The 18970-nt window shown below is 40.3% G+C and overlaps 1 protein-coding gene across 1 annotated transcript; it reads right to left on the bottom strand.

Moving 5' to 3' along the window:
* Positions 1-12041: 12041 nt before the first annotated feature.
* On the bottom strand, positions 12042-12895 carry LOC124631792 (flexible cuticle protein 12-like). Its single transcript, XM_047166398.1, has 3 exons — positions 12794-12895; positions 12501-12619; positions 12042-12381 (listed from the first exon to the last, which is right to left on the bottom strand). The coding sequence occupies exons 1-3, from the start codon at positions 12800-12802 to the stop codon at positions 12189-12191; spliced, it is 321 nt and encodes a 106-aa protein (XP_047022354.1). The 5' UTR covers positions 12803-12895; the 3' UTR covers positions 12042-12188.
* Positions 12896-18970: the final 6075 nt, after the last annotated feature.

The raw sequence follows: 18970 nt of genomic DNA, 5'->3' as shown, positions 1-18970 counted from the left end.
CGCCACATCGTAAATACAGTCCACTCGCCCAGACGTCCAAGAACCAGCGACCGACGGGGCGTCAACGTCTCGAAGCCACCCCATAGTACCTGCTTCTGAGCTACGTCCGTCCCGCACATCTGTTTGGTCCTTGCGACCCGGATCGCCTGGGAAGCGAGCCAGGAACCTCAGCTGAAGATACTGAAGAGTTGTAAACAGCAAGTATGCCTGTGACAAGATCGCAAGGAAGAGCCGCTCAAGCCTGGATCATCGACGCCAGACCGGGCCGCCGCACACCCCCCATCGTGCACGACCAGCCGCCGTTCTCTCCAACCACCACCGAGGGGAGTGAGCAGCCCCCCCCTCCCCCGAGGGGGGGTGAAGACCTACCCTGCCCCGCAGCTGTGAGGGGAAGTGAGGCGCCGCCCTGCCCCCCTGCCCCGCGGGGGGGTGAAGACCGACCGCGCCCCCCTACCCCGCGAGGGGGTGAAGAGCGACCAGCGCCGTCGTCGTTGATGCAGACTGAAGCGTCGTCATCACTGAGGCCGCCTGGAACCAGTGCTGAAGAATATAGTTCAGGAGGAACACTGAAGGCTTGCGACAAGACATACAACCGAGCTGTACCGTTGACTACCCGGGTTGACGCCCGTACCGAACTTAAGGCACCGTCGCACAGATCGACGGCATCAAATAGAAAAATTAGAAATGCGCGTGAAGACTTATTGAAGATTAAGTTGGAGCTAGCGCAAATAGCACTTCAGAGGGCCGAGGAAGAATCGGACGACGATTATATGGACGATAGAAATTCCAATGAAGAGTACATCCGTTCCTGGTTGGAGGAAGCTCCGGAACCAGACCCGCAGGACGCCGCCGCTGAGGGAGGACATAGACCACCAGATACCCTGGACCTGCCCGAGCCCCCCCCCTCCGCGGTTATAGTGAATCCGGTCCTGCGTGGAATAAGTACTGCTCCTGGAAGAGACGCCGCCGCCGAGGGAGGACATAGACTGCCGGGTACCCTGGACAAACCAGAGCCCCCCCCCTCGAAGACCATCGATACTGAAGCCCTTTCATCAATGAAGAAACCAGTTGAAGATACCGCAGGGGGTGAAGGGCTCCGTCCGTTTATCACGGAACTCACCTCCGCCATCGCATCGCTAGCCGGCAATAGAAGCGAAGAGAAACCGGTGTACCACAACCCTGCTGCATCGAAAGTCATCATGACGCTGCCGAACTTTAGTGGATTGCATACAGAATGGCTATCGTTCCGCGCCATCTATGAGACAACGCGACCATATTTCAACGATGTGGAAAATACGGCGAGGCTGAGAAGAAGCCTGCGAGGAAGAGCGCTTGATACAGTTAGTTCCGAGCTCATCGGCAACGCCAGGCCGGATGACATCATGAAGGAGTTGGAGCTTCAGTTTGGCCGCCCCGACTCAATAGCGCAAGCGGAGACAGACAGACTGCGCGGGCTGCCACGCTGCGGAGAAGCACCGAAGGACATCTGCACTTTCGCCAGCCGTGTACGAAGTGGCATCGTCACACTGCGAGCGCTGAAAAAGGAACACTACCTCATGAACGCCGAGCTTATGCGCATCCTCACAGAGAAGCTGCCGAACTCGCTACGTGTACAGTGGTACAAGACATATACTGAGAAGTACCAGTCAACGCCGGACTTGGGTCTCTTCAGCGACTTCATCACCGAACAAGCTCGCTACTGCAGCGCGTTTGCACCGCCTGAAAACATCAGTGAAGCTACTGGACTTAGACGTGTGACGCAGAGAACACACACCACTATAGACAAGAAGCCCGCATCGAAGTGCCGCATCTGCGAGATGGATGGACACCGATCGCTAGACTGCCACAAGTTCGTGAAGGCTTCTGCGGACAAGAAGTGGGAACTTGCCAAGCAGCACAACCTGTGCTTCCGCTGCCTGCGCCATCGTCAGCACGGACACAGATGTCAGAAGAAGAGATGTGGAATCGAGGGCTGCACAGCATCACACCATCATCTGCTTCACTACAAGAAGAAGGCGAGCACTACTGAAGTCGCACAAGAAGCACAAGAAATAGTCGCAAGTTCACGCAACCACACAAATCAAGCGTTCCTGAAAATCGTTCCGGTGCAACTGTCCGGACCGGCGGGAGAAGTGCGCACCTACGCACTGCTGGATGACGGCTCAACCGTGTCACTGATTGACGAAGAGCTAGCAGACATGATCGGTGCAGAGGGACCAGTCGAGCCGATGAAGATAGGCGCCATCAGCGACGTGACTATCGACACGCCCACGTCGAAGAGAGTTGACCTCACGCTATCGACCTGCCATAGGAAGAAGATACCCTTCAGGGCGCGCACCATACCACGCCTGCACCTGTCGCCGCAGTCAATCAGCAAGGATGACATCGCTGACTGCAAGCACCTGTTCGACCTGGCAGATCAGCTGACGTACAACGCAGGGACGCCGAAGATTATCATCGGGCAAGACAACTGGCATCTGCTCCTAGCAACAGACATCAGAAGAGGGCCCCAGCATCAGCCGATAGCATCGTTAACTCCTTTGGGCTGGGTGCTGCACGGTGCCCGCACTAAGACGCAGGAACAGCAGGTGCACTACGTCAATCAACTGAATAGCGCCGAGGAAAACATAGACAAGCCATTCGTCGCACATCGATTGGCCGCCATAGAGGAAAATAGCAGAGTCGAAGAGTGGCGCTGGGTGCCTACAAAAAGCAACATAGCCGACGCCGCCACCCGCGACGTCCCGACGCACTTTCATACCGACCACGAGTGGTACTGCGGCCCTAAGTTCCTCTACGACGACCCATCGACATGGCCGACCGAGTCACCAGCTGACAGTCAACCGACAGGCGAGGAAAAAACAGTCACGCTCATACAAGCAGGCGCAACAAACCTCATAGACGTCGTTCCCGACCCCGCTCGATTTTCAAGGTGGGAGCGATTGCTGCGCGCCACAGCCAGAGTACTACAGTTTATATCGTTATGTAGAAAACAACATACAGAAAAAACGTTCTACAAGCGAACAAGGAAAAACAAAGAAAACGATCCTGATTGGTCGAGAGCGGTGCGAGCGCCCCGCGCGCCCGCCGAAGCTGCGCGCGCCCAAATATACACACGCAAGTTTATTATATTGGACGCGACATACATTCAAAGAGCAGAGAAGCTGTTAATTCGTGTGGTGCAACAAGAAGCCTTTAAACAAGAAATAGCCAGTCTCGAGAGTAACGAAACAGTCGCAAGTAGTAGCCGGCTGTACCCGCTGCGCATAGAACTAAACGACGGAGTTATAGTACTGCGAAGCCGCATAGCTGCTGTAGACAAAGTCGCTAAAAGCGTGAAGAGTCCACCTGTGTTAGACGGCGATCACCGTATCACACAGCTATATATAGACTGGACACATCGTAGCCTACAACACAGCGGCACCGAGCTCGTCGTGAATGAGGTCAGACAGCACTACTGGATTGTGCGCCTGCGCCCGACAGTCAAGCAAGTCATCGCGCGCTGCCTGCACTGCCGCATACGTCGCGCGCGCGCGCCGACGCCGGCAACCGGCGACCACCCCAAGACACGCCTAGCTCATCACCGCAGGCCGTTCACATACACTGGGCTTGATTATTTCGGCCCGCTGTCAGTCACCGTCGGTCGTCAGCATCACAAGCGATACGTGGCGCTGTTCACGTGTCTCACAACGAGGGCAGTTCACCTCGAGATCGCGCACAGCCTCAGCGCGGACTCAGCTGTGTTGGCGCTGCGCAGGTTCGCAGCGCGACGCGGCTGTCCCACCGAAATCTACTCCGACAACGGCACCAACATGCACGGTGCTGACCGTGAGCTGCGTGAGGCCTGCCAGGAGGAGGCCAGCCGACGCGGCATCGCCTGGCGCTTCATCACGCCTTCCGCGCCTTTCATGGGAGGCGCCTGGGAGCGCTTAGTGCGGTGCGTTAAGACCGCGCTAGGCGCCACGCTGCACGAGCGCCACCCACGCGAGGAGGTCCTCGCGACGCTGCTCTGCGAGGTCGAGTACGTCGTCAACAGCCGGCCGCTCACCCACGTATCTGTGAGCGGCGACGACGACGAGTCCATCACACCGAACCATTTCCTGCTGGGCGGCTCGGCACGCCTGCCGAGCCCCGGCACGTTCGACGAGCGAGACATCGACAGCAAGAAGCACTGGCGGCGCGCCCAGATACTCGCCGACATGTTCTGGCGCCGCTGGGTGCGCGAGTACCTGCCCGAGCTCCAATACCGGCGGGAGCCGCACGCCCGCGGCCCCGCGCTGCAGCTGGGCGACCCCGTCCTCATCGCCGACGGCAACCTGCCTCGCAACACCTGGCCGCGAGGCCGGGTCGTGGCCGTCTACCCGGGCGCTGATGGTGAAGTTCGGACCGCTGACGTGCGCACCGCAGGTGGCATACTAAAGCGTCCGACGAAGAAACTCGTGCCGCTGCCTAAGTAACCGGGCAGTGCGGCATCACCGGCGTCGCGGCGCCCTGGCGCTATCACTGCGCCGTCGCTCACCGGAGATGCGGCATCGCTGCGAGCCAGAGCTACGAGTCATCGCTACGGGTCAACGCTTCGAGTCCCTACATCGTGTCATCGTGTCATCGTGTCATCGTGTCATCGTTTAATAGACTAAATAGTGATAGTGAAAGTGAAAGTGATAGTGCCTACGCTCTGCCGCACGGCGGGAGAGATGTTCGCGACAGACGCATCCGTGCGCCGCGAGTGCAAAATCATAATGCCTGAGTGTTCGTGTATGCGCGTAACTATTTATACTCTAACAATTTTGTGATGAGGGTAATGAGCAAAAAGTGCCGTGAGCCGCGCCAAGGTATGTTTTTCACGTGCACCCTCCTTCTAAATTGTTATAGAATTGTGTTCAGATTTTGATAGTGATTTAATTTGTAAATTATAGCGTTTTTTGATACCAAATTGTAATAGTCTTGTAGCGGTAACCTTAACCTACATAATTTTGTATAATAAACCTAATAGTTCTGCCGTTTAAGGCCTGATTTACCTATGTAAACATTTCTCGATAGTAAAAATCCTAGACTTTCATTAGTGAAATAGTGTTTAACTGAAAGCCTAGGTCTCATTGTATACAAAATAACTTAATTTATAGAAATATTGTTAATAGTTTAAGTTATAGAGCAATAAATAATGTCTGTGCTTTGACTTTCATTTCACATGCAAATTAACAATACTAGGGCTTAGGTCACATTGTTAGGATTACTATCGCCAGATAGCCCATGAAATGCCCTAACACACACTACCTTTCGTATTGAGATAACCCCCATAGTTTGTTTTTTATCTCAAGATAGTCTTCACCTAAGGGCCGATTTCACATAGTTTTTTATAGTTATTCGGTTATAGTATTTCAGCCCTGAAGGTATGCAGGGTGTGTGTGGTATAGTTCAGTAGCGCACTTCATGGGGCGTCTGACGCTATGTGTCCTGTAATGATATCATGTACCAATTGTTTGTAATACGGCTGTTAAATTGAAAGGTCAATAAAACTGAGTTGGTCGGAGGGACGAGAAATCGAGGTGCTCGTCACGGTAAAGTTTCGAGCTCATTCGGTGCGCAAGCGCCGCCGTACAAATCGTAGTCATCGGTATAGATTTTTGATAGTGTAACAAGTAAATAGTGAAAAGTAAATAGTGTAATTATAGTATGGTAAGTGCGTCGAAGCTCGTCCCTTCAAGACTCCTGAAAAATATATGAAGACTTATTATTTCACCGGCATTCCTGAACCTATAGTAGCAGAAAGTCTAAAACCCGTCTAAACGTATTCTTGTTTCTGAAATTCCTGTTTCTCGCCACATCGTAAATACAGTCCACTCGCCCAGACGTCCAAGAACCAGCGACCGACGGGGCGTCAACGTCTCGAAGCCACCCCATAGTACCTGCTTCTGAGCTACGTCCGTCCCGCACAATTAAAAAGTATATTCAATTCAAACTATTATATTACAACTGGGTTATGTTGCAACAATCATGAAGATAAAAAGTCTTAGTTTTTCTTTATATTAATATAGTTATTTTCATTATAATAAAACATTGGTGATCATTCAAATCTTTCCGACACGTCATGCATCTATGAAATGAAACAAGTTTATTATTTTTTTATGATATATGAATTAAATAACTGATGTCAAAAGTAAAACTACATACACTCAAAAATCAAATAACGTCACGCATGTCGACAAAAAAATTACTTAGGGCTGATTTTTCAATCACCAGATAACTTTTATCTGACGAATAAGTCTGAAGTTTTGACAGCTTTTGTATAGAAGATATGTCAAACCGCCATATTTATTCCTCAGATAGAGGTTAACTGATGATTGAACAATCAGCCCTTAATGTTATTTGTGAATGTATCGATATCCGGCCTCCACTCGCACATCACTAACAACCGGTTTACAAATCATAATTTTATGCGTCTGATTAGTTAATTAATGCCTAAGCAGATATATCACTTGTGGTATTTCCCCCTAATAAGAAACACTGAGGTCGGTTGGCATTTATTCGAGTCACAATCGAATCGCCTAGACTCGCATTACCTAATCGATTAAAGGGCTTACTAACTTACTATGTAATAGTCATTTGTAGGTTTTTGTTACTAATAGATACTTTTTGTCCGGGTACCTGAAGTTTTTCCCTCGGGATACACGTAAAACTGCTGGGAACAAATAGTTATTTTATAATCTCAGATTTCACAGTCATATTAAATATAAGTAAGCAGATTATAATGTTGGTAATAAGTATGAAATGTGTACTTTTACAAAGTTAGTTCTAGTGGCTTAAGACTCGCTGATGTAAGCTAACATTCTGATTAAAGCCCCGTGCTACAAAGTAAGCTGACAGCGGAAGCGTTTTAAAAAATAGTAATTTTTAAATTAGTCATGTATTTCATAAATAAAAGCTCTGACTTTCCTTAGCATTAAACTACGTGCCATAGCGTTTTGATTTTAAGTAACATAAATAAAAAAGTCGTTTCTATCGGGGCAAGGATAATATGGTAATACAAGGTACAACTTTTTTACCCTTAATAGGACTTCCTATTTATTGGAAAATACTTAGTCTAAGAATGTTTATTCACAATTATATGGTCCTATTTATTTATGAATCTTTCAGTTTTTTTGTCGAATCCTTCTTTTTCAAAAGTCTCAATACACATAAATATAAAACCGTAATATGTTAATCAAAATTAAATAAAAATCAACTCCATAGGTTGTTGCGTCTACTATCCGCCTCGCTGCCCTCTCGCTTTAGAGCCTGTACCTTACGACGTAACATTAGCACGGCGGCCAGGTGTTGTAACAAGGTGAAGTTCAATGGGTTACCACACTTCAAAGCTCAAGCTATTTGCGAAAACCGTTTGATGAATTTATTCATCAAAATTAACACTTATTCAAAAATATTTTTTGCTAGATATAATATGTTAATTATGTTGTCTAATAAATTGTAATTAAAAATTTAGAGTATTGCAAGAAATTATATCAACTGTTTTTAATATCTGATAATTATAGGGTAGTATTTAAACGCAAATCAAAAAATATCCTTTTTCTATGCAATAAGATTCCGAATTTCCATCAAAATTACTGATTGCACAGCAAAATATTCAACTCAAAATATTACTAAACACACTACAATTTATTTTCGCAGCGTACAGCGATTTTTCCTAAAGCAAAAGCTTTTTCATCAATGCACAGCTAACAATCTTAATGCACATTATACATGTTAAATCTTTTTCTTTTAAATATAGCTTCTATTTTTATATTATTTACAGCAGTTTTTCTGAATAAAACAGCATTTTATTGGTCACACTCATCTTATTATTTATTAATTCCCACATAATGATATCAGCAAAAAAATATAAAATTAAATACAAAATTGTAATTTATTGAATTATTAAAGCCAGTGATTTATTTATTTTTTTTGCCCAATAGGCACATTTTTAGCTTCTACAGGTGGCGCCACGTACTTGAGTCGGATCGCAAGTCCGATGATATGCTTGCACATATAGTTCTTAAAAAAAATGGGGCAGGTGCATTTTCAGTCATTGTCAGTACTTCCTTTTGGCATACATTTCATATAAGTAGCCATTAAAAGGCAGAACTATCATATTTCAGAATGTTTATAGTCAGAATCATCTTTTGGCATAGTTTTGGAATTTTCATTTTCCTGTAAGAAGCATGCAAACAAGCCTGAAGCATGCAAGCAGGCAGGTGTAAGCAGGCATGCAACATGGAAGTAAACATGCAACATGCAGCAAGCATGGCTTCTGGCACGGCTCCGGCGCTTCGTGGCTCCGGCGGTCCCATGCGAGCTTATCGTCGCAGATGGTTTTCACGCTCGCCGACGCGGCTGAGGCTGGCCGGCCCTGCCGGCCAGCAAGCCGAAGCCGCTACCTGCGCCTCAGCTCGCAGGCCGCCTCGCCCCTCCGCGCCTACGCGGTTTTGAATTGCACTCTAGGGGTAGGGCAGACAAGACTACGTGGAGTCGGTTTTGCAGCGATTCGTTTTCGTTACTAGCTTCAATTTTTAAAACAATGTTTTTTTTTATTTGAAGGTTATAATTGGCAATTTGCTAAATAAATTGAATCTAAATAAAATTCTACCATCTTCATAGTACGCTGAATGAGATTTCAGTTCATTTGTTCTGCTTTTAGAAATAATGCAATGTGACAGGGTTTTTTTGTTATAATAATCATTAAATTTGCCGAGCATGGCTTCTTGAAAATTAAGACAAATATGATGAACAGGGTTTGTTGTACTTACTGGTTAATATGCTACTGGGATAGTTATTTTGCTATGAAATATGGAAAATTTGCTGTGCAGTCAGTATTTAATGCTTGTATGTAGTATTTTTGTACAAGAATAAATTTAACTGCATTGCATTATAAGGAAAAAAGTAATGTCATATTGATGTATAATTTCGAATTATCTGCAGTTTGAGTTTTGTTAAACATTTAGTTTATTTGTAGTGAAGTAAGTTATTTGATGTAAAAAAGAATATAAATGATGAGTATTTATTGATAGGCGATTATTTATTTGATATGCAATTTATAATATCCCATAATTATATAGCTAAAACCAGTTTTATATGATATTTTTCTTTTAATAGGATTGTATTTTTATTGATCCATACATATTATTCGCAGCATTGCCAGTGTTTTCATCCTATTCATACCTGGTAATTACTTCCTAATTATTCTATCATACATAGTCAAGTATGTCTTTACTTGGCATATTTACATATATATTTCATACTTAAAACTGAACACCTACTAACAATCAGACATTTCGTCAAACTAACAACAAAATGCACAGTGTTCAATGCATCTCACCTGCCGGACACATCACGCAATTACTGAATCTGTACAAAATTAAACATAAATATAATATTGTTGCATTACAAAACGCTTAACATTGCATCATCTGCCGCTTACTCGCTTGTGATGCACCGGGCAGGGAATTCGTGACGTCACACGTGAAGAATTGAGATATTGTATAGACATTCACTCGGATAGACTGGGCTAGGAATTTCTATGATCTTCGTTCATATGCCACGTTTTAACTACTATGTTTTGAGAGAAGAATGGATGATTTTGAACGCATAGGAGGACTACAGGAAGTAATTTTTTAAATGTGCTTTTAAAATACCTTAATAAGGTATTTTGATTTTTTCAATAAATCTGACATAAATACTTCCAACCATTTTTTTTTAGATAGAAGATATCTTTGTCCAGCTGTGGTTTTAAAGTACACGGTGTTTCTATGGTATGTATGTTTATGAAGCTTTTATCAAATTATGATCGCACGTGGCATCAGGTGAAAGTTCAAAGGTTGGGTTTAGGTTAAATATAGACACCTGCGTGACCCCTTAATTGGGTGCAGAGGAATAACACGCAGAAATCATTCTCTGTACTTTTCAAACTGGCAAACTAATAAAGTTGTTAATACACTTGTTGAATATCGATTAAAGGAAATAAATTAAAAAAAGTTTTATGATAAAACATGATTTTTACACTGAGCCAGTTTTTATACATACGATATGATAGTACATTCAAATTCCAATGACCCTTTGGCTAAATTGAGAATAGAACCAAAATCGTTTAGTCTCCATTAGCAATTGGATTTTACTTACGAAGAATTAAGCCGATGGGCAAATATATTAACAAATTGGCATAACTTTTTTTCAACAACCTGACGTAACCGACAAAGAAATATAAATAATATCATCTTCATTCGTTTTAATTAATGGCACTAGTATTGTTCAGCCCATTTGTCATTATAAAATATTATGCAGATAATATCTCAAGCTTCTCCTTATAATGGCGATGGACAGTTATGGGAAATTACAGGCCCATAATTATTTGTGATGTAATCCCAAATCACATTGGCAACATTGTTTTTTATTTCTTAATAATTTATGAGGCGGATGACTCAAGGTCTTTTCGTCCCATTTGGTCCTTGAAGAAATATTCAAATTTCGCTCGAGTTCCGTATATTATGTTAATATTATGTTTAATTAAGAGACTCGAATGTATTCTCAGAGGTTAGTTGGAATTAAATTGTTGTAACTATAAACAAAAAAATCCTTAACTAAGCCTAAGTAAGTAAATAATTACATGTACCAAAAAAGAGCTTGCAAGCTGCTTCGGAATTAAACGATCAAGTGTACCCATTCACAAAATATTTCTACCAAAAAACACAATACCTTAAAAAACGGAATCGTGTCAGCTAATTTATTCAAATAATTACCTTATCTTGGAGGTTGGTAGCCATCCAGCTATTCTTGTTTTGATCAATGCGTTTGACTCCAAATATGGCGGCCACGCATAAGGCGGTGATCGACAATTATGCCAACAAAGTCGATCGTCTTAATGAGAATCTTCTATTTTACTTCGCAGTTAATGAAATCAAAAGCGGTCAAGTTGAATTAACTTTTGCGGTTTAGTACAGAGTGGTCGCTAACTACAAAACTTTGTCAGCAATTAGACATTGCTGTTGCATCATAAAGAATTTCATGTGTGATTTGTAAATGGCTTGTAATGATCTTTATTAACAAGTTTAGTTTATAAGATAATAATGGTAACACTTAACTAAATATTTCGCAATTAGTTCGAATACTAGGCGGGCGTAGCTAAAGACTAGGTCAAAGCATTGATATTTAGTTAAAGTTGTAAAAAAAAAACAATTTTTAATAAAAAATACTAGCTATCAAAATGTGAGTACAAAGTGCAGACAAAATAACATCACCCGATGACAACAAATGATGAAATGTTAACAAATAAGTCCTTTTGGGTGAATCGCTGATGCGTATGCGTCTGATGCCACCGCACCCTCGACAGTTTCATCACAACGACCAGTTTATGAAATACTTTCACTAGCCATTCATAGTTTCAACATTACTGATGATCCACGCGTGGGCGCATCTAACTCAAACCAATAAACTGTAAGGTTAACACTCGCTACAATATCAATAAAACCTTTTTAGTAACACATTACTGCATACGCTTTACTCTAATCTGAACAATATGACAACATTTGGGATTCCAAGGATGATCACCTTAAAATTATAATGAGATGAACATCAATCGCAGACCAAACCATTGTCGTGAAGGTTGAGATGCCAAATTAACATATTTCTATGTAAACTATTGTAGAACCTTCGCATATTTGGGTCGCTTCTCATTATAGTGTTTATTTACGATGTTATTTAATTTCGTTTGATTTTAAGTATTATCGTTGTGAGGTAATTGCAGCTTTAGAGCCGGTTTCTAGGCCATACTTTGCAGCTACCATTGTTCTATATCTTTGCACTGATTTGTTAATTGTATAATGATGTTAATTGTTTTCCTGCTAAACGATTGCTTTTATAGGTGATGACACCAGTTATCTCTGATTGTTATGTAAAGGCTTTGCATTAAACATTAGTTTAGTAACCTTTTGATATTTCGTAAGATCATAGGAATCTTTTATACTTGTTGTGTGGTGTTGTCAATAGAATGTGGAATAGACAATGAAACGAGAAAGTAAATTACTATAACATAAATTGTTTTATTAACAAAATCGTTCAGGATCATATCACAGATCGCTTGGAGTGGATAATTAACAAAGGAAGGGGGATTAGGTTAAGGATGAGTATTTTTTGGACTAGATATTGGGGTTAATTGAATTGAATTAAGGAGCGACGGGGAGGTGGGCGCCCTGGGGCTGGAAGCCGTTCTCGTTGGCGATGTAGGTGACAGAGTAGACCACGCCATCGGGGCCGGTGTAGGAGAACTGTCCGCGGACCTCGATGGCCTCGGCGTCAGTGCCGGCGTTCTTCAGCTGACCCTGCTCCTGCTGGCTGATGCCGTTGGAGGTCTCCACACTATTGATGAGAACAAGTATTAAAAACAGGAAATAATAGTCACTGAGAGCAAAGAAGCTCTTGAATGTGGAAGTAGCAATTAATCATTGGAATGATAGATGTATGGGCGGTATTCTTACCCGTAGCTGTAGCCATCGACTCCGATGTTGTCTGAGTCGTAGCGGAGGATCTGAGCGTCAGCGTCGGGGCCAGCGGGGGCGGCGGCGACAGCGGCGACGAAGAGGGCGAGAACGATGAACTGTTGGACAAGACCACCAAGTTAGATACCGAGACACTACTATACTACTATAAATCACCATTGTTAGATATTGAAACACTAGGTGCTGTTAGATACCAAGATTTGACACAATCTTGATATTCAAGATCAATCCAAAGATTGCGTTGAACACTTTGATTGTTATTCAAAACGTACCGATTTCATTTTGGATGGGTTTTTTTTGTTTGTCCTGGGACTGTGTGTGATTGAAAGGCTATGAAGCGACTGATGCCTCTGTGGTGTTGGTGTTGGTATTTATAGTGGCGGGTGCATCGCGCTGGCAAGGACGCGCTATGACATTTGAACTTAGACTCGTCTTCGGCCAGCGATGTTCGCTAAAGGTTCTTTGTGACATGTCCGGCTTGCTTAGATGCCTCATATCGATATCGTATGGCTGACCTACATAGTTCTGTGTTATGGTATTTTATTTAATGTTATTACGGATGTACAGGGATTGTTTATAGCTGAGATAAAAAATAAATGAATGAGACTTAATACAAAAAGCTATTGTGTAACTTAAAGCACTTCAATGCGTTTTTAGTTTAATTCTCGAAAAGCGCTTTAACTAAACATTTATTTTTTATTTATCTTAATGACATAAATAAACTACATACATACTATTATAAACTTGTAAGAAGCTATAAAGGACCAATTCCCAGTTCGCAGAACATTAATTAAAATTATCTATGATTCGATCGCGTAAACCTTTACTTTCATACTTACATTTCTTCACACTGCGGCAATCATTTCGCTAAAGTTCATTTAAACTTTCAAAATATTTGAAGTGAATAAGTATTTCAAACACAGGTACTTCTCAACTAATTTTCTTTTATGCAAGATTTATTACTGTAGGTACTTATGTATTAAAAAAAATGATAAAAACTACTCTGTTCTAGAAATCCTTTTGTTTGCATAATTCAATCGAATGTGAATGTTACGACCTAATCATTGGGTTTACTGAACCAATAAAAAAATATGATAACACTAAAAACCCAAGGTTTTTTGTAACGTCATAGACTATATTTTATCGGGAAACGGGTGAAACCGCGCCAAACCGCTAATATTTACATATTTTAGTAGGACCGTATAGTGACCTAACACAAACGACGTCTAATACTAAGGACTTAACTAACCACAAAATGATTACCAGCCTAACAATAACAATTTACACCATAAAACACCTCAAGGAAACAATTTGCAGAATTTGACTCTAAAGACACGAAGTTGCCAGGAATTTAGAATTTAGCTACGTTTTGGTTTTAGAAAGGGCACGCCAGCAATTAATTAAGTACCTAAATATCTTACAAAATTGAACATATACCACCTGTTTTCTTAAGAGGATCTTTAGGATAAATCTTTCATCATAAAACATTAAATTGGAACTTTAATTACATAGTTGTAGTCGTTAAAACTGTGACTCAAGTAGACAGGCTTAAGGCTATTATTATCTAAACAACTATGCTAGGTAACCGACAAAGAAGATTTTTTAACCCACTACGGATGTTTGTATTTTAAAGGAGGCTTCTCCGCAGTAGTATCGTGTAAACAATCAGTTGCGTTTTTATAGTCTCGAGACGCGCTTAAATCAAACGAACATAAAATTAGGCCTAAAACGAGATAATTCTTGTGCTGCATTTTATAATCCTTACCATATCATTTCTTTTAAATGAACACAGCCATTTTTCCTCTACAGGTACAGGTGGAATTGCAGAAGCAACCTCTATAAGTAGACATTATGATAGACTGTATCACGGAATCTCGAAGTTCAAAATGCCGATGTATCCATAAAGTACTTCGGTAACAACCTTTCAAGGTTCCATACATTGTGATTCAGAACAATCGCAATCAAGTACTTACTCCGTCATAACATAAACTTTTAATTTTGAACTTCGCGATTCCTTAGTTCAGTCATTATGTTATGTCATAAAATCCTATAATAATTCCACAGCTCCCGGATCAGCTTACCATAAAACCCATATTGTTCATCTTGCAGAAAAAACCTTAAGACCTTGTAACGACATAATCAATTTTACGGACACAGTAAGCAAAAGTTCACGAACGAGCGTGACATTCGGCCTGCCAGGATATCTTATGATGTCATAAGGCTTTTGAGGAAATATTTCTGGGTTATAGGTATATAGGTACCTATTTTAAAATGGTGTAATTAATAATTAATTTAAGAGTTGCCATTTCCCTAACTATGCATTATATATTTCAAAGGTGCTCAGTTGGTGTCCTTTGTGGTAGGTAAAATTCATTAAAAGTATGCTAATTAGTGCTCTAAAATTATTTTCTTATTTGCGTGCCTTAGTGCATATTCAATTTCAACTATAATATAAAATGGTCCACTATCAAAAATTATGCAAACTCGACGTTGATAGACAGTCACTTAAAATTAAAATCTTTTGTTACTAAAACGTGGCATGAAAACAAATTGCATATAATTTAAACTATTCGCCCACTTAGGCTCTCTGTGACATTAAAAGTTAACCATCTGCAAAAAAAGGTGATCTATGCGGTAACTTTGACATCAAGTGGGCATAGAATCTTCCAACCTGTTTGAAATAAATCGAATCGATTAAGAGAAAGCTAAACAAAAGAATGTCACAGTAAGTAACATCATTTGGTCCGTCAATATATCATGATTGCGAGTAACGCCGCGGGCGACATCTAGTGTAGTGTGAGGTAACACAATGATATAATATGATGCGCCCGCGCTTATTCATGCCCTGTATTTGTAACAATAGGAAAGTTTAACAGAAGGCTCACCTGTAACCTTATCATTAGGTACTATTGTTTGATGAGTGATATAAATTGAGTTCAAAATTAAAACTTTTTTAATAACTGCAGCGAAGACTTCAGAACAGAACAATGTTTACAAAAGTATTGAACCGAAACCGTGAAAAATTATTTCACCATTGGAAAGCTATATTTTATCCGAGTACGGAAAATGCTGGAAACAGCCGAATTTTTAATTTTGCTCCTATCAATGACAGAACAAACCTAACCTTCTGTATCTCTATATTAGGTACTTACATACCAATAACATATCTACTTTTATGATCAAGTTATGCGACAAGTGCATTTACAATATGTTGCATAAACTAAGGGTGCGGTACACATCAATGTGAAGCGACAAGCTTTACAAATGTAATATCGATATAGATTTTCTAATACAATACTTTTCAAAACACTTGCCACCATACCAAAGTGGTAAGAGTGGTAGAGAGTAATAAATATAGTAAGAGTGGTAGAGGTTCTTTTGATAATAGAATTTATTTCTTAGAAGCTATTATAAGATTTTTTTACCCGACTGTCAACGAAGGTTACATTTTTAGCTTAAGCCAAAAGTGGCAACTATTAAACAAAAAATCATTTTTAACCAAAGCTTTTCTAACCACATGCGATTTAACTAACTAACGATAAAGGAATAGATTACTTGATTAGCCCAGCATGATATACAGATGCACTCGAGATGACCTTTTGACTTGCATTCGAATGCACATGTCTGGTAGGGGTTGCACCAAACCCATATGTGCGTAAATTGCATACGTTTTAATTATTTGCAGTCGTAAGTAATATACTGTGAAGACCAAATCATCGTGTTTGCCAAGTCATTATAATGTAATTTATATGCAAATTAAAGCTTTTTACTTTTAATATATAGGTAGTAATCACTAGAACCTATCATTAGGGTTTCTTAAGCTCCTGTAATAGGTCTATATGAAATAAAAACCCTTGACTTTGGTTGGTTCAAACATTTTTTTGATCAAGCATAAAGATAATTTTTATTAAAAGTAAATAAAATGCAGAAATGACCCTGCACCCTGTACAGTTCATTATTAAACTGTCCATTAACTTACGTCATAAAATAATGTTACACTATAATTAATACAACTAGTACCTAATTAATACAATATTACAGAACACTAAAGACTGACCATGATTGTCACCACAAAATAACATCAAAGTTCCGACTAGAATTAATTATTATTCCTTACATTCCGGTTCACCATGACAAAACAAAACGAATTATTATTAAAAAGCGTAAACATCACATATTTTTGTTATTAGTTAAATTATTGTGGTTGTCTGGTTTAACTACGGAGTATGGAAAGATAACCGGAGATGACATAAGTAATGCAAATAGGTCACGCGCCTTTTTCTAGGTCAAATTCATACAGTGGACTTGACCAAAAAATTATGAGTGCACTAAATAGGCGTTCCGGTTTGAGACATCTGTCGACAGTTATTGGTATTAAAAAAAATGGTCGGGTGCAAAGAAGGCGTATAAGAGCGAAAACAGTAACCGCTACTTTCTCAGGCACTTTTCCGTCATGGCATCTCCGCTAGTCATTTTGTTCTCCATGGGTTTAACGTTAAGTTGTAAGTGTTGCAGGGGTCGCGAACCTTTGGGCTGAGGCGCAGGCGCAGGTGTGTTGACGACATGCAAATTATGGACTACCTCGCGTGAACTTATGATATGAAGAGCCTTTTTGAGAAAGATTTAAGCATTTGGACATTTTGTTTATTTAATTCTGGGTGAAATAAACCTTAAACTTTATAGAACTACTAACAATTTTCTAAAGGCCGCGTCCTAGAGAACTGCTTCGCAAATTCAGTTATAAATAAAAGGCCGCATTTAAGAGAACTGTTTGCAAATTCAGTTAATATAAATAAGTGATCCATAACCATCCAGGTGATTATATTCTTCAAACCTTATTTCAATGGTTTCACATTGTTTACAACAATAGTACTGATAACCTAATACCTATCCTTCCATGTTGTTGGTATAAATGTCACACTGCGTTTGTATATTTTACGAACATGCCTAAACACCCAAAAAATCAGTACCTAACTTAACAAAAAAACTTCTTGACAAAATGTTGACACCCCCTTCAGTAGCAATGTGTCCAAAGGTTCAGTACCCCTGCAATAACATACATAAAATACAGGTGTCACAAGCCGACAAAGGCGCAGTCATCTTGCGACAATATTGCTGAATCATCTCCATTTGCTTTCAACTGATCGCTTATGAATATAAAATAACCTTCTCAAGGTCGTGAGAAATCAGCTGATGGTTAAATAAAAGTTACACAAAGAAGCCTCGCTGTTTCTCGTGGTTTTATTCGTGTCTTGGGGAAATTGCTTCAACCCGGACAAAAATTGCTTATTATTCTTATGACATCTGTATTATTTATAAATAGATACTTTATCAGGTACAAAAAAAAATAGATTTTTTAACCTAATAAAATGTCCGGATAAAAAACATGAGTCACCATCCTCTATAAACTTTCTTTGTAACTTTCAGTCTTTCACATTAAAATTAGACAAACTATGGAAGTATATTAGCTAATAACAGGGCGGTTCATTTACCAAAATCTTCTCTACACATTACATCACCAAATTCTTAAGCAATGCTCTACTCTATTTGATCCACCGAAACCATCAGTCTAACCATCCTATTGTGATTAGCATATAACTATGGCATTATGAAGCCGAAACACAGTAGTCGTGCAATCATTAGTAAATGCTCGTCTAATATCTCAATCCGTATATGGACTCAATTAGAATGAAGAAGAGCAATAAATATTGTTCTGTACGTTTGTTTAATTTATAACTCTATTTCATTTGTTATGTATTGAATGTTTTGTAGGTTCATGTTGGAGACAATTTTACATTTAGGGATAACTAAACGTTTTATTATATTTTTTTGCAAAGAAAAAAATAATTATGGTACATTATTTTCACTAAATAACTGAAAGCTATGCTAATACGGCTTACTACATACATAAACATGAATTATCTAATCTGATTTAATATAAACATTTTTCTACTGACATTGATTATTAAATTATAAAATATTACATATCTTTGTAATAATTCATAATCACATTTAAATTGTAAATTCGCATTGACTGAAGCGCCGGCGCATAAGAGCTGCAAGGTGAATCAGTTACATTCATTTTAATTGATTAATTGGTTCGCTGAAAAACACAGGAACTTAACAATAACTTTGTAGTAATTGGTAAGTTAACTGGCGGTTAACCTGTTATATAGATAAATGTGCAATGTAGTACGTACTCCTAATGACTTGTAACATGTTATTTTGTGTTTTTTTACTCGGAACATTTCCTGGATTATAATTCACTAACAGTTCTAAAGATCAGGAATCATTAGGCTTTATAAATTATGTATGTTGTACCTTTTTTATAAAGTTATATTTGCTCAGTAAAGGTAGTTTGCAATTTTTCTTTTTTTGTATCATGGTATGTAAAGTTTATTTACTTTATAAAAGACCACATTTAAAATCATTGGTGGTTGTTCTTGTTA

This window comes from Helicoverpa zea, chromosome 7 (genome assembly GCF_022581195.2).
Source record: "Helicoverpa zea isolate HzStark_Cry1AcR chromosome 7, ilHelZeax1.1, whole genome shotgun sequence".
Classification (NCBI taxonomy): domain Eukaryota; kingdom Metazoa; phylum Arthropoda; class Insecta; order Lepidoptera; family Noctuidae; genus Helicoverpa; species Helicoverpa zea.
Note: the sequence above shows the minus strand (reverse complement) of the source record. Positions and strands in the feature narration are given on the sequence as shown.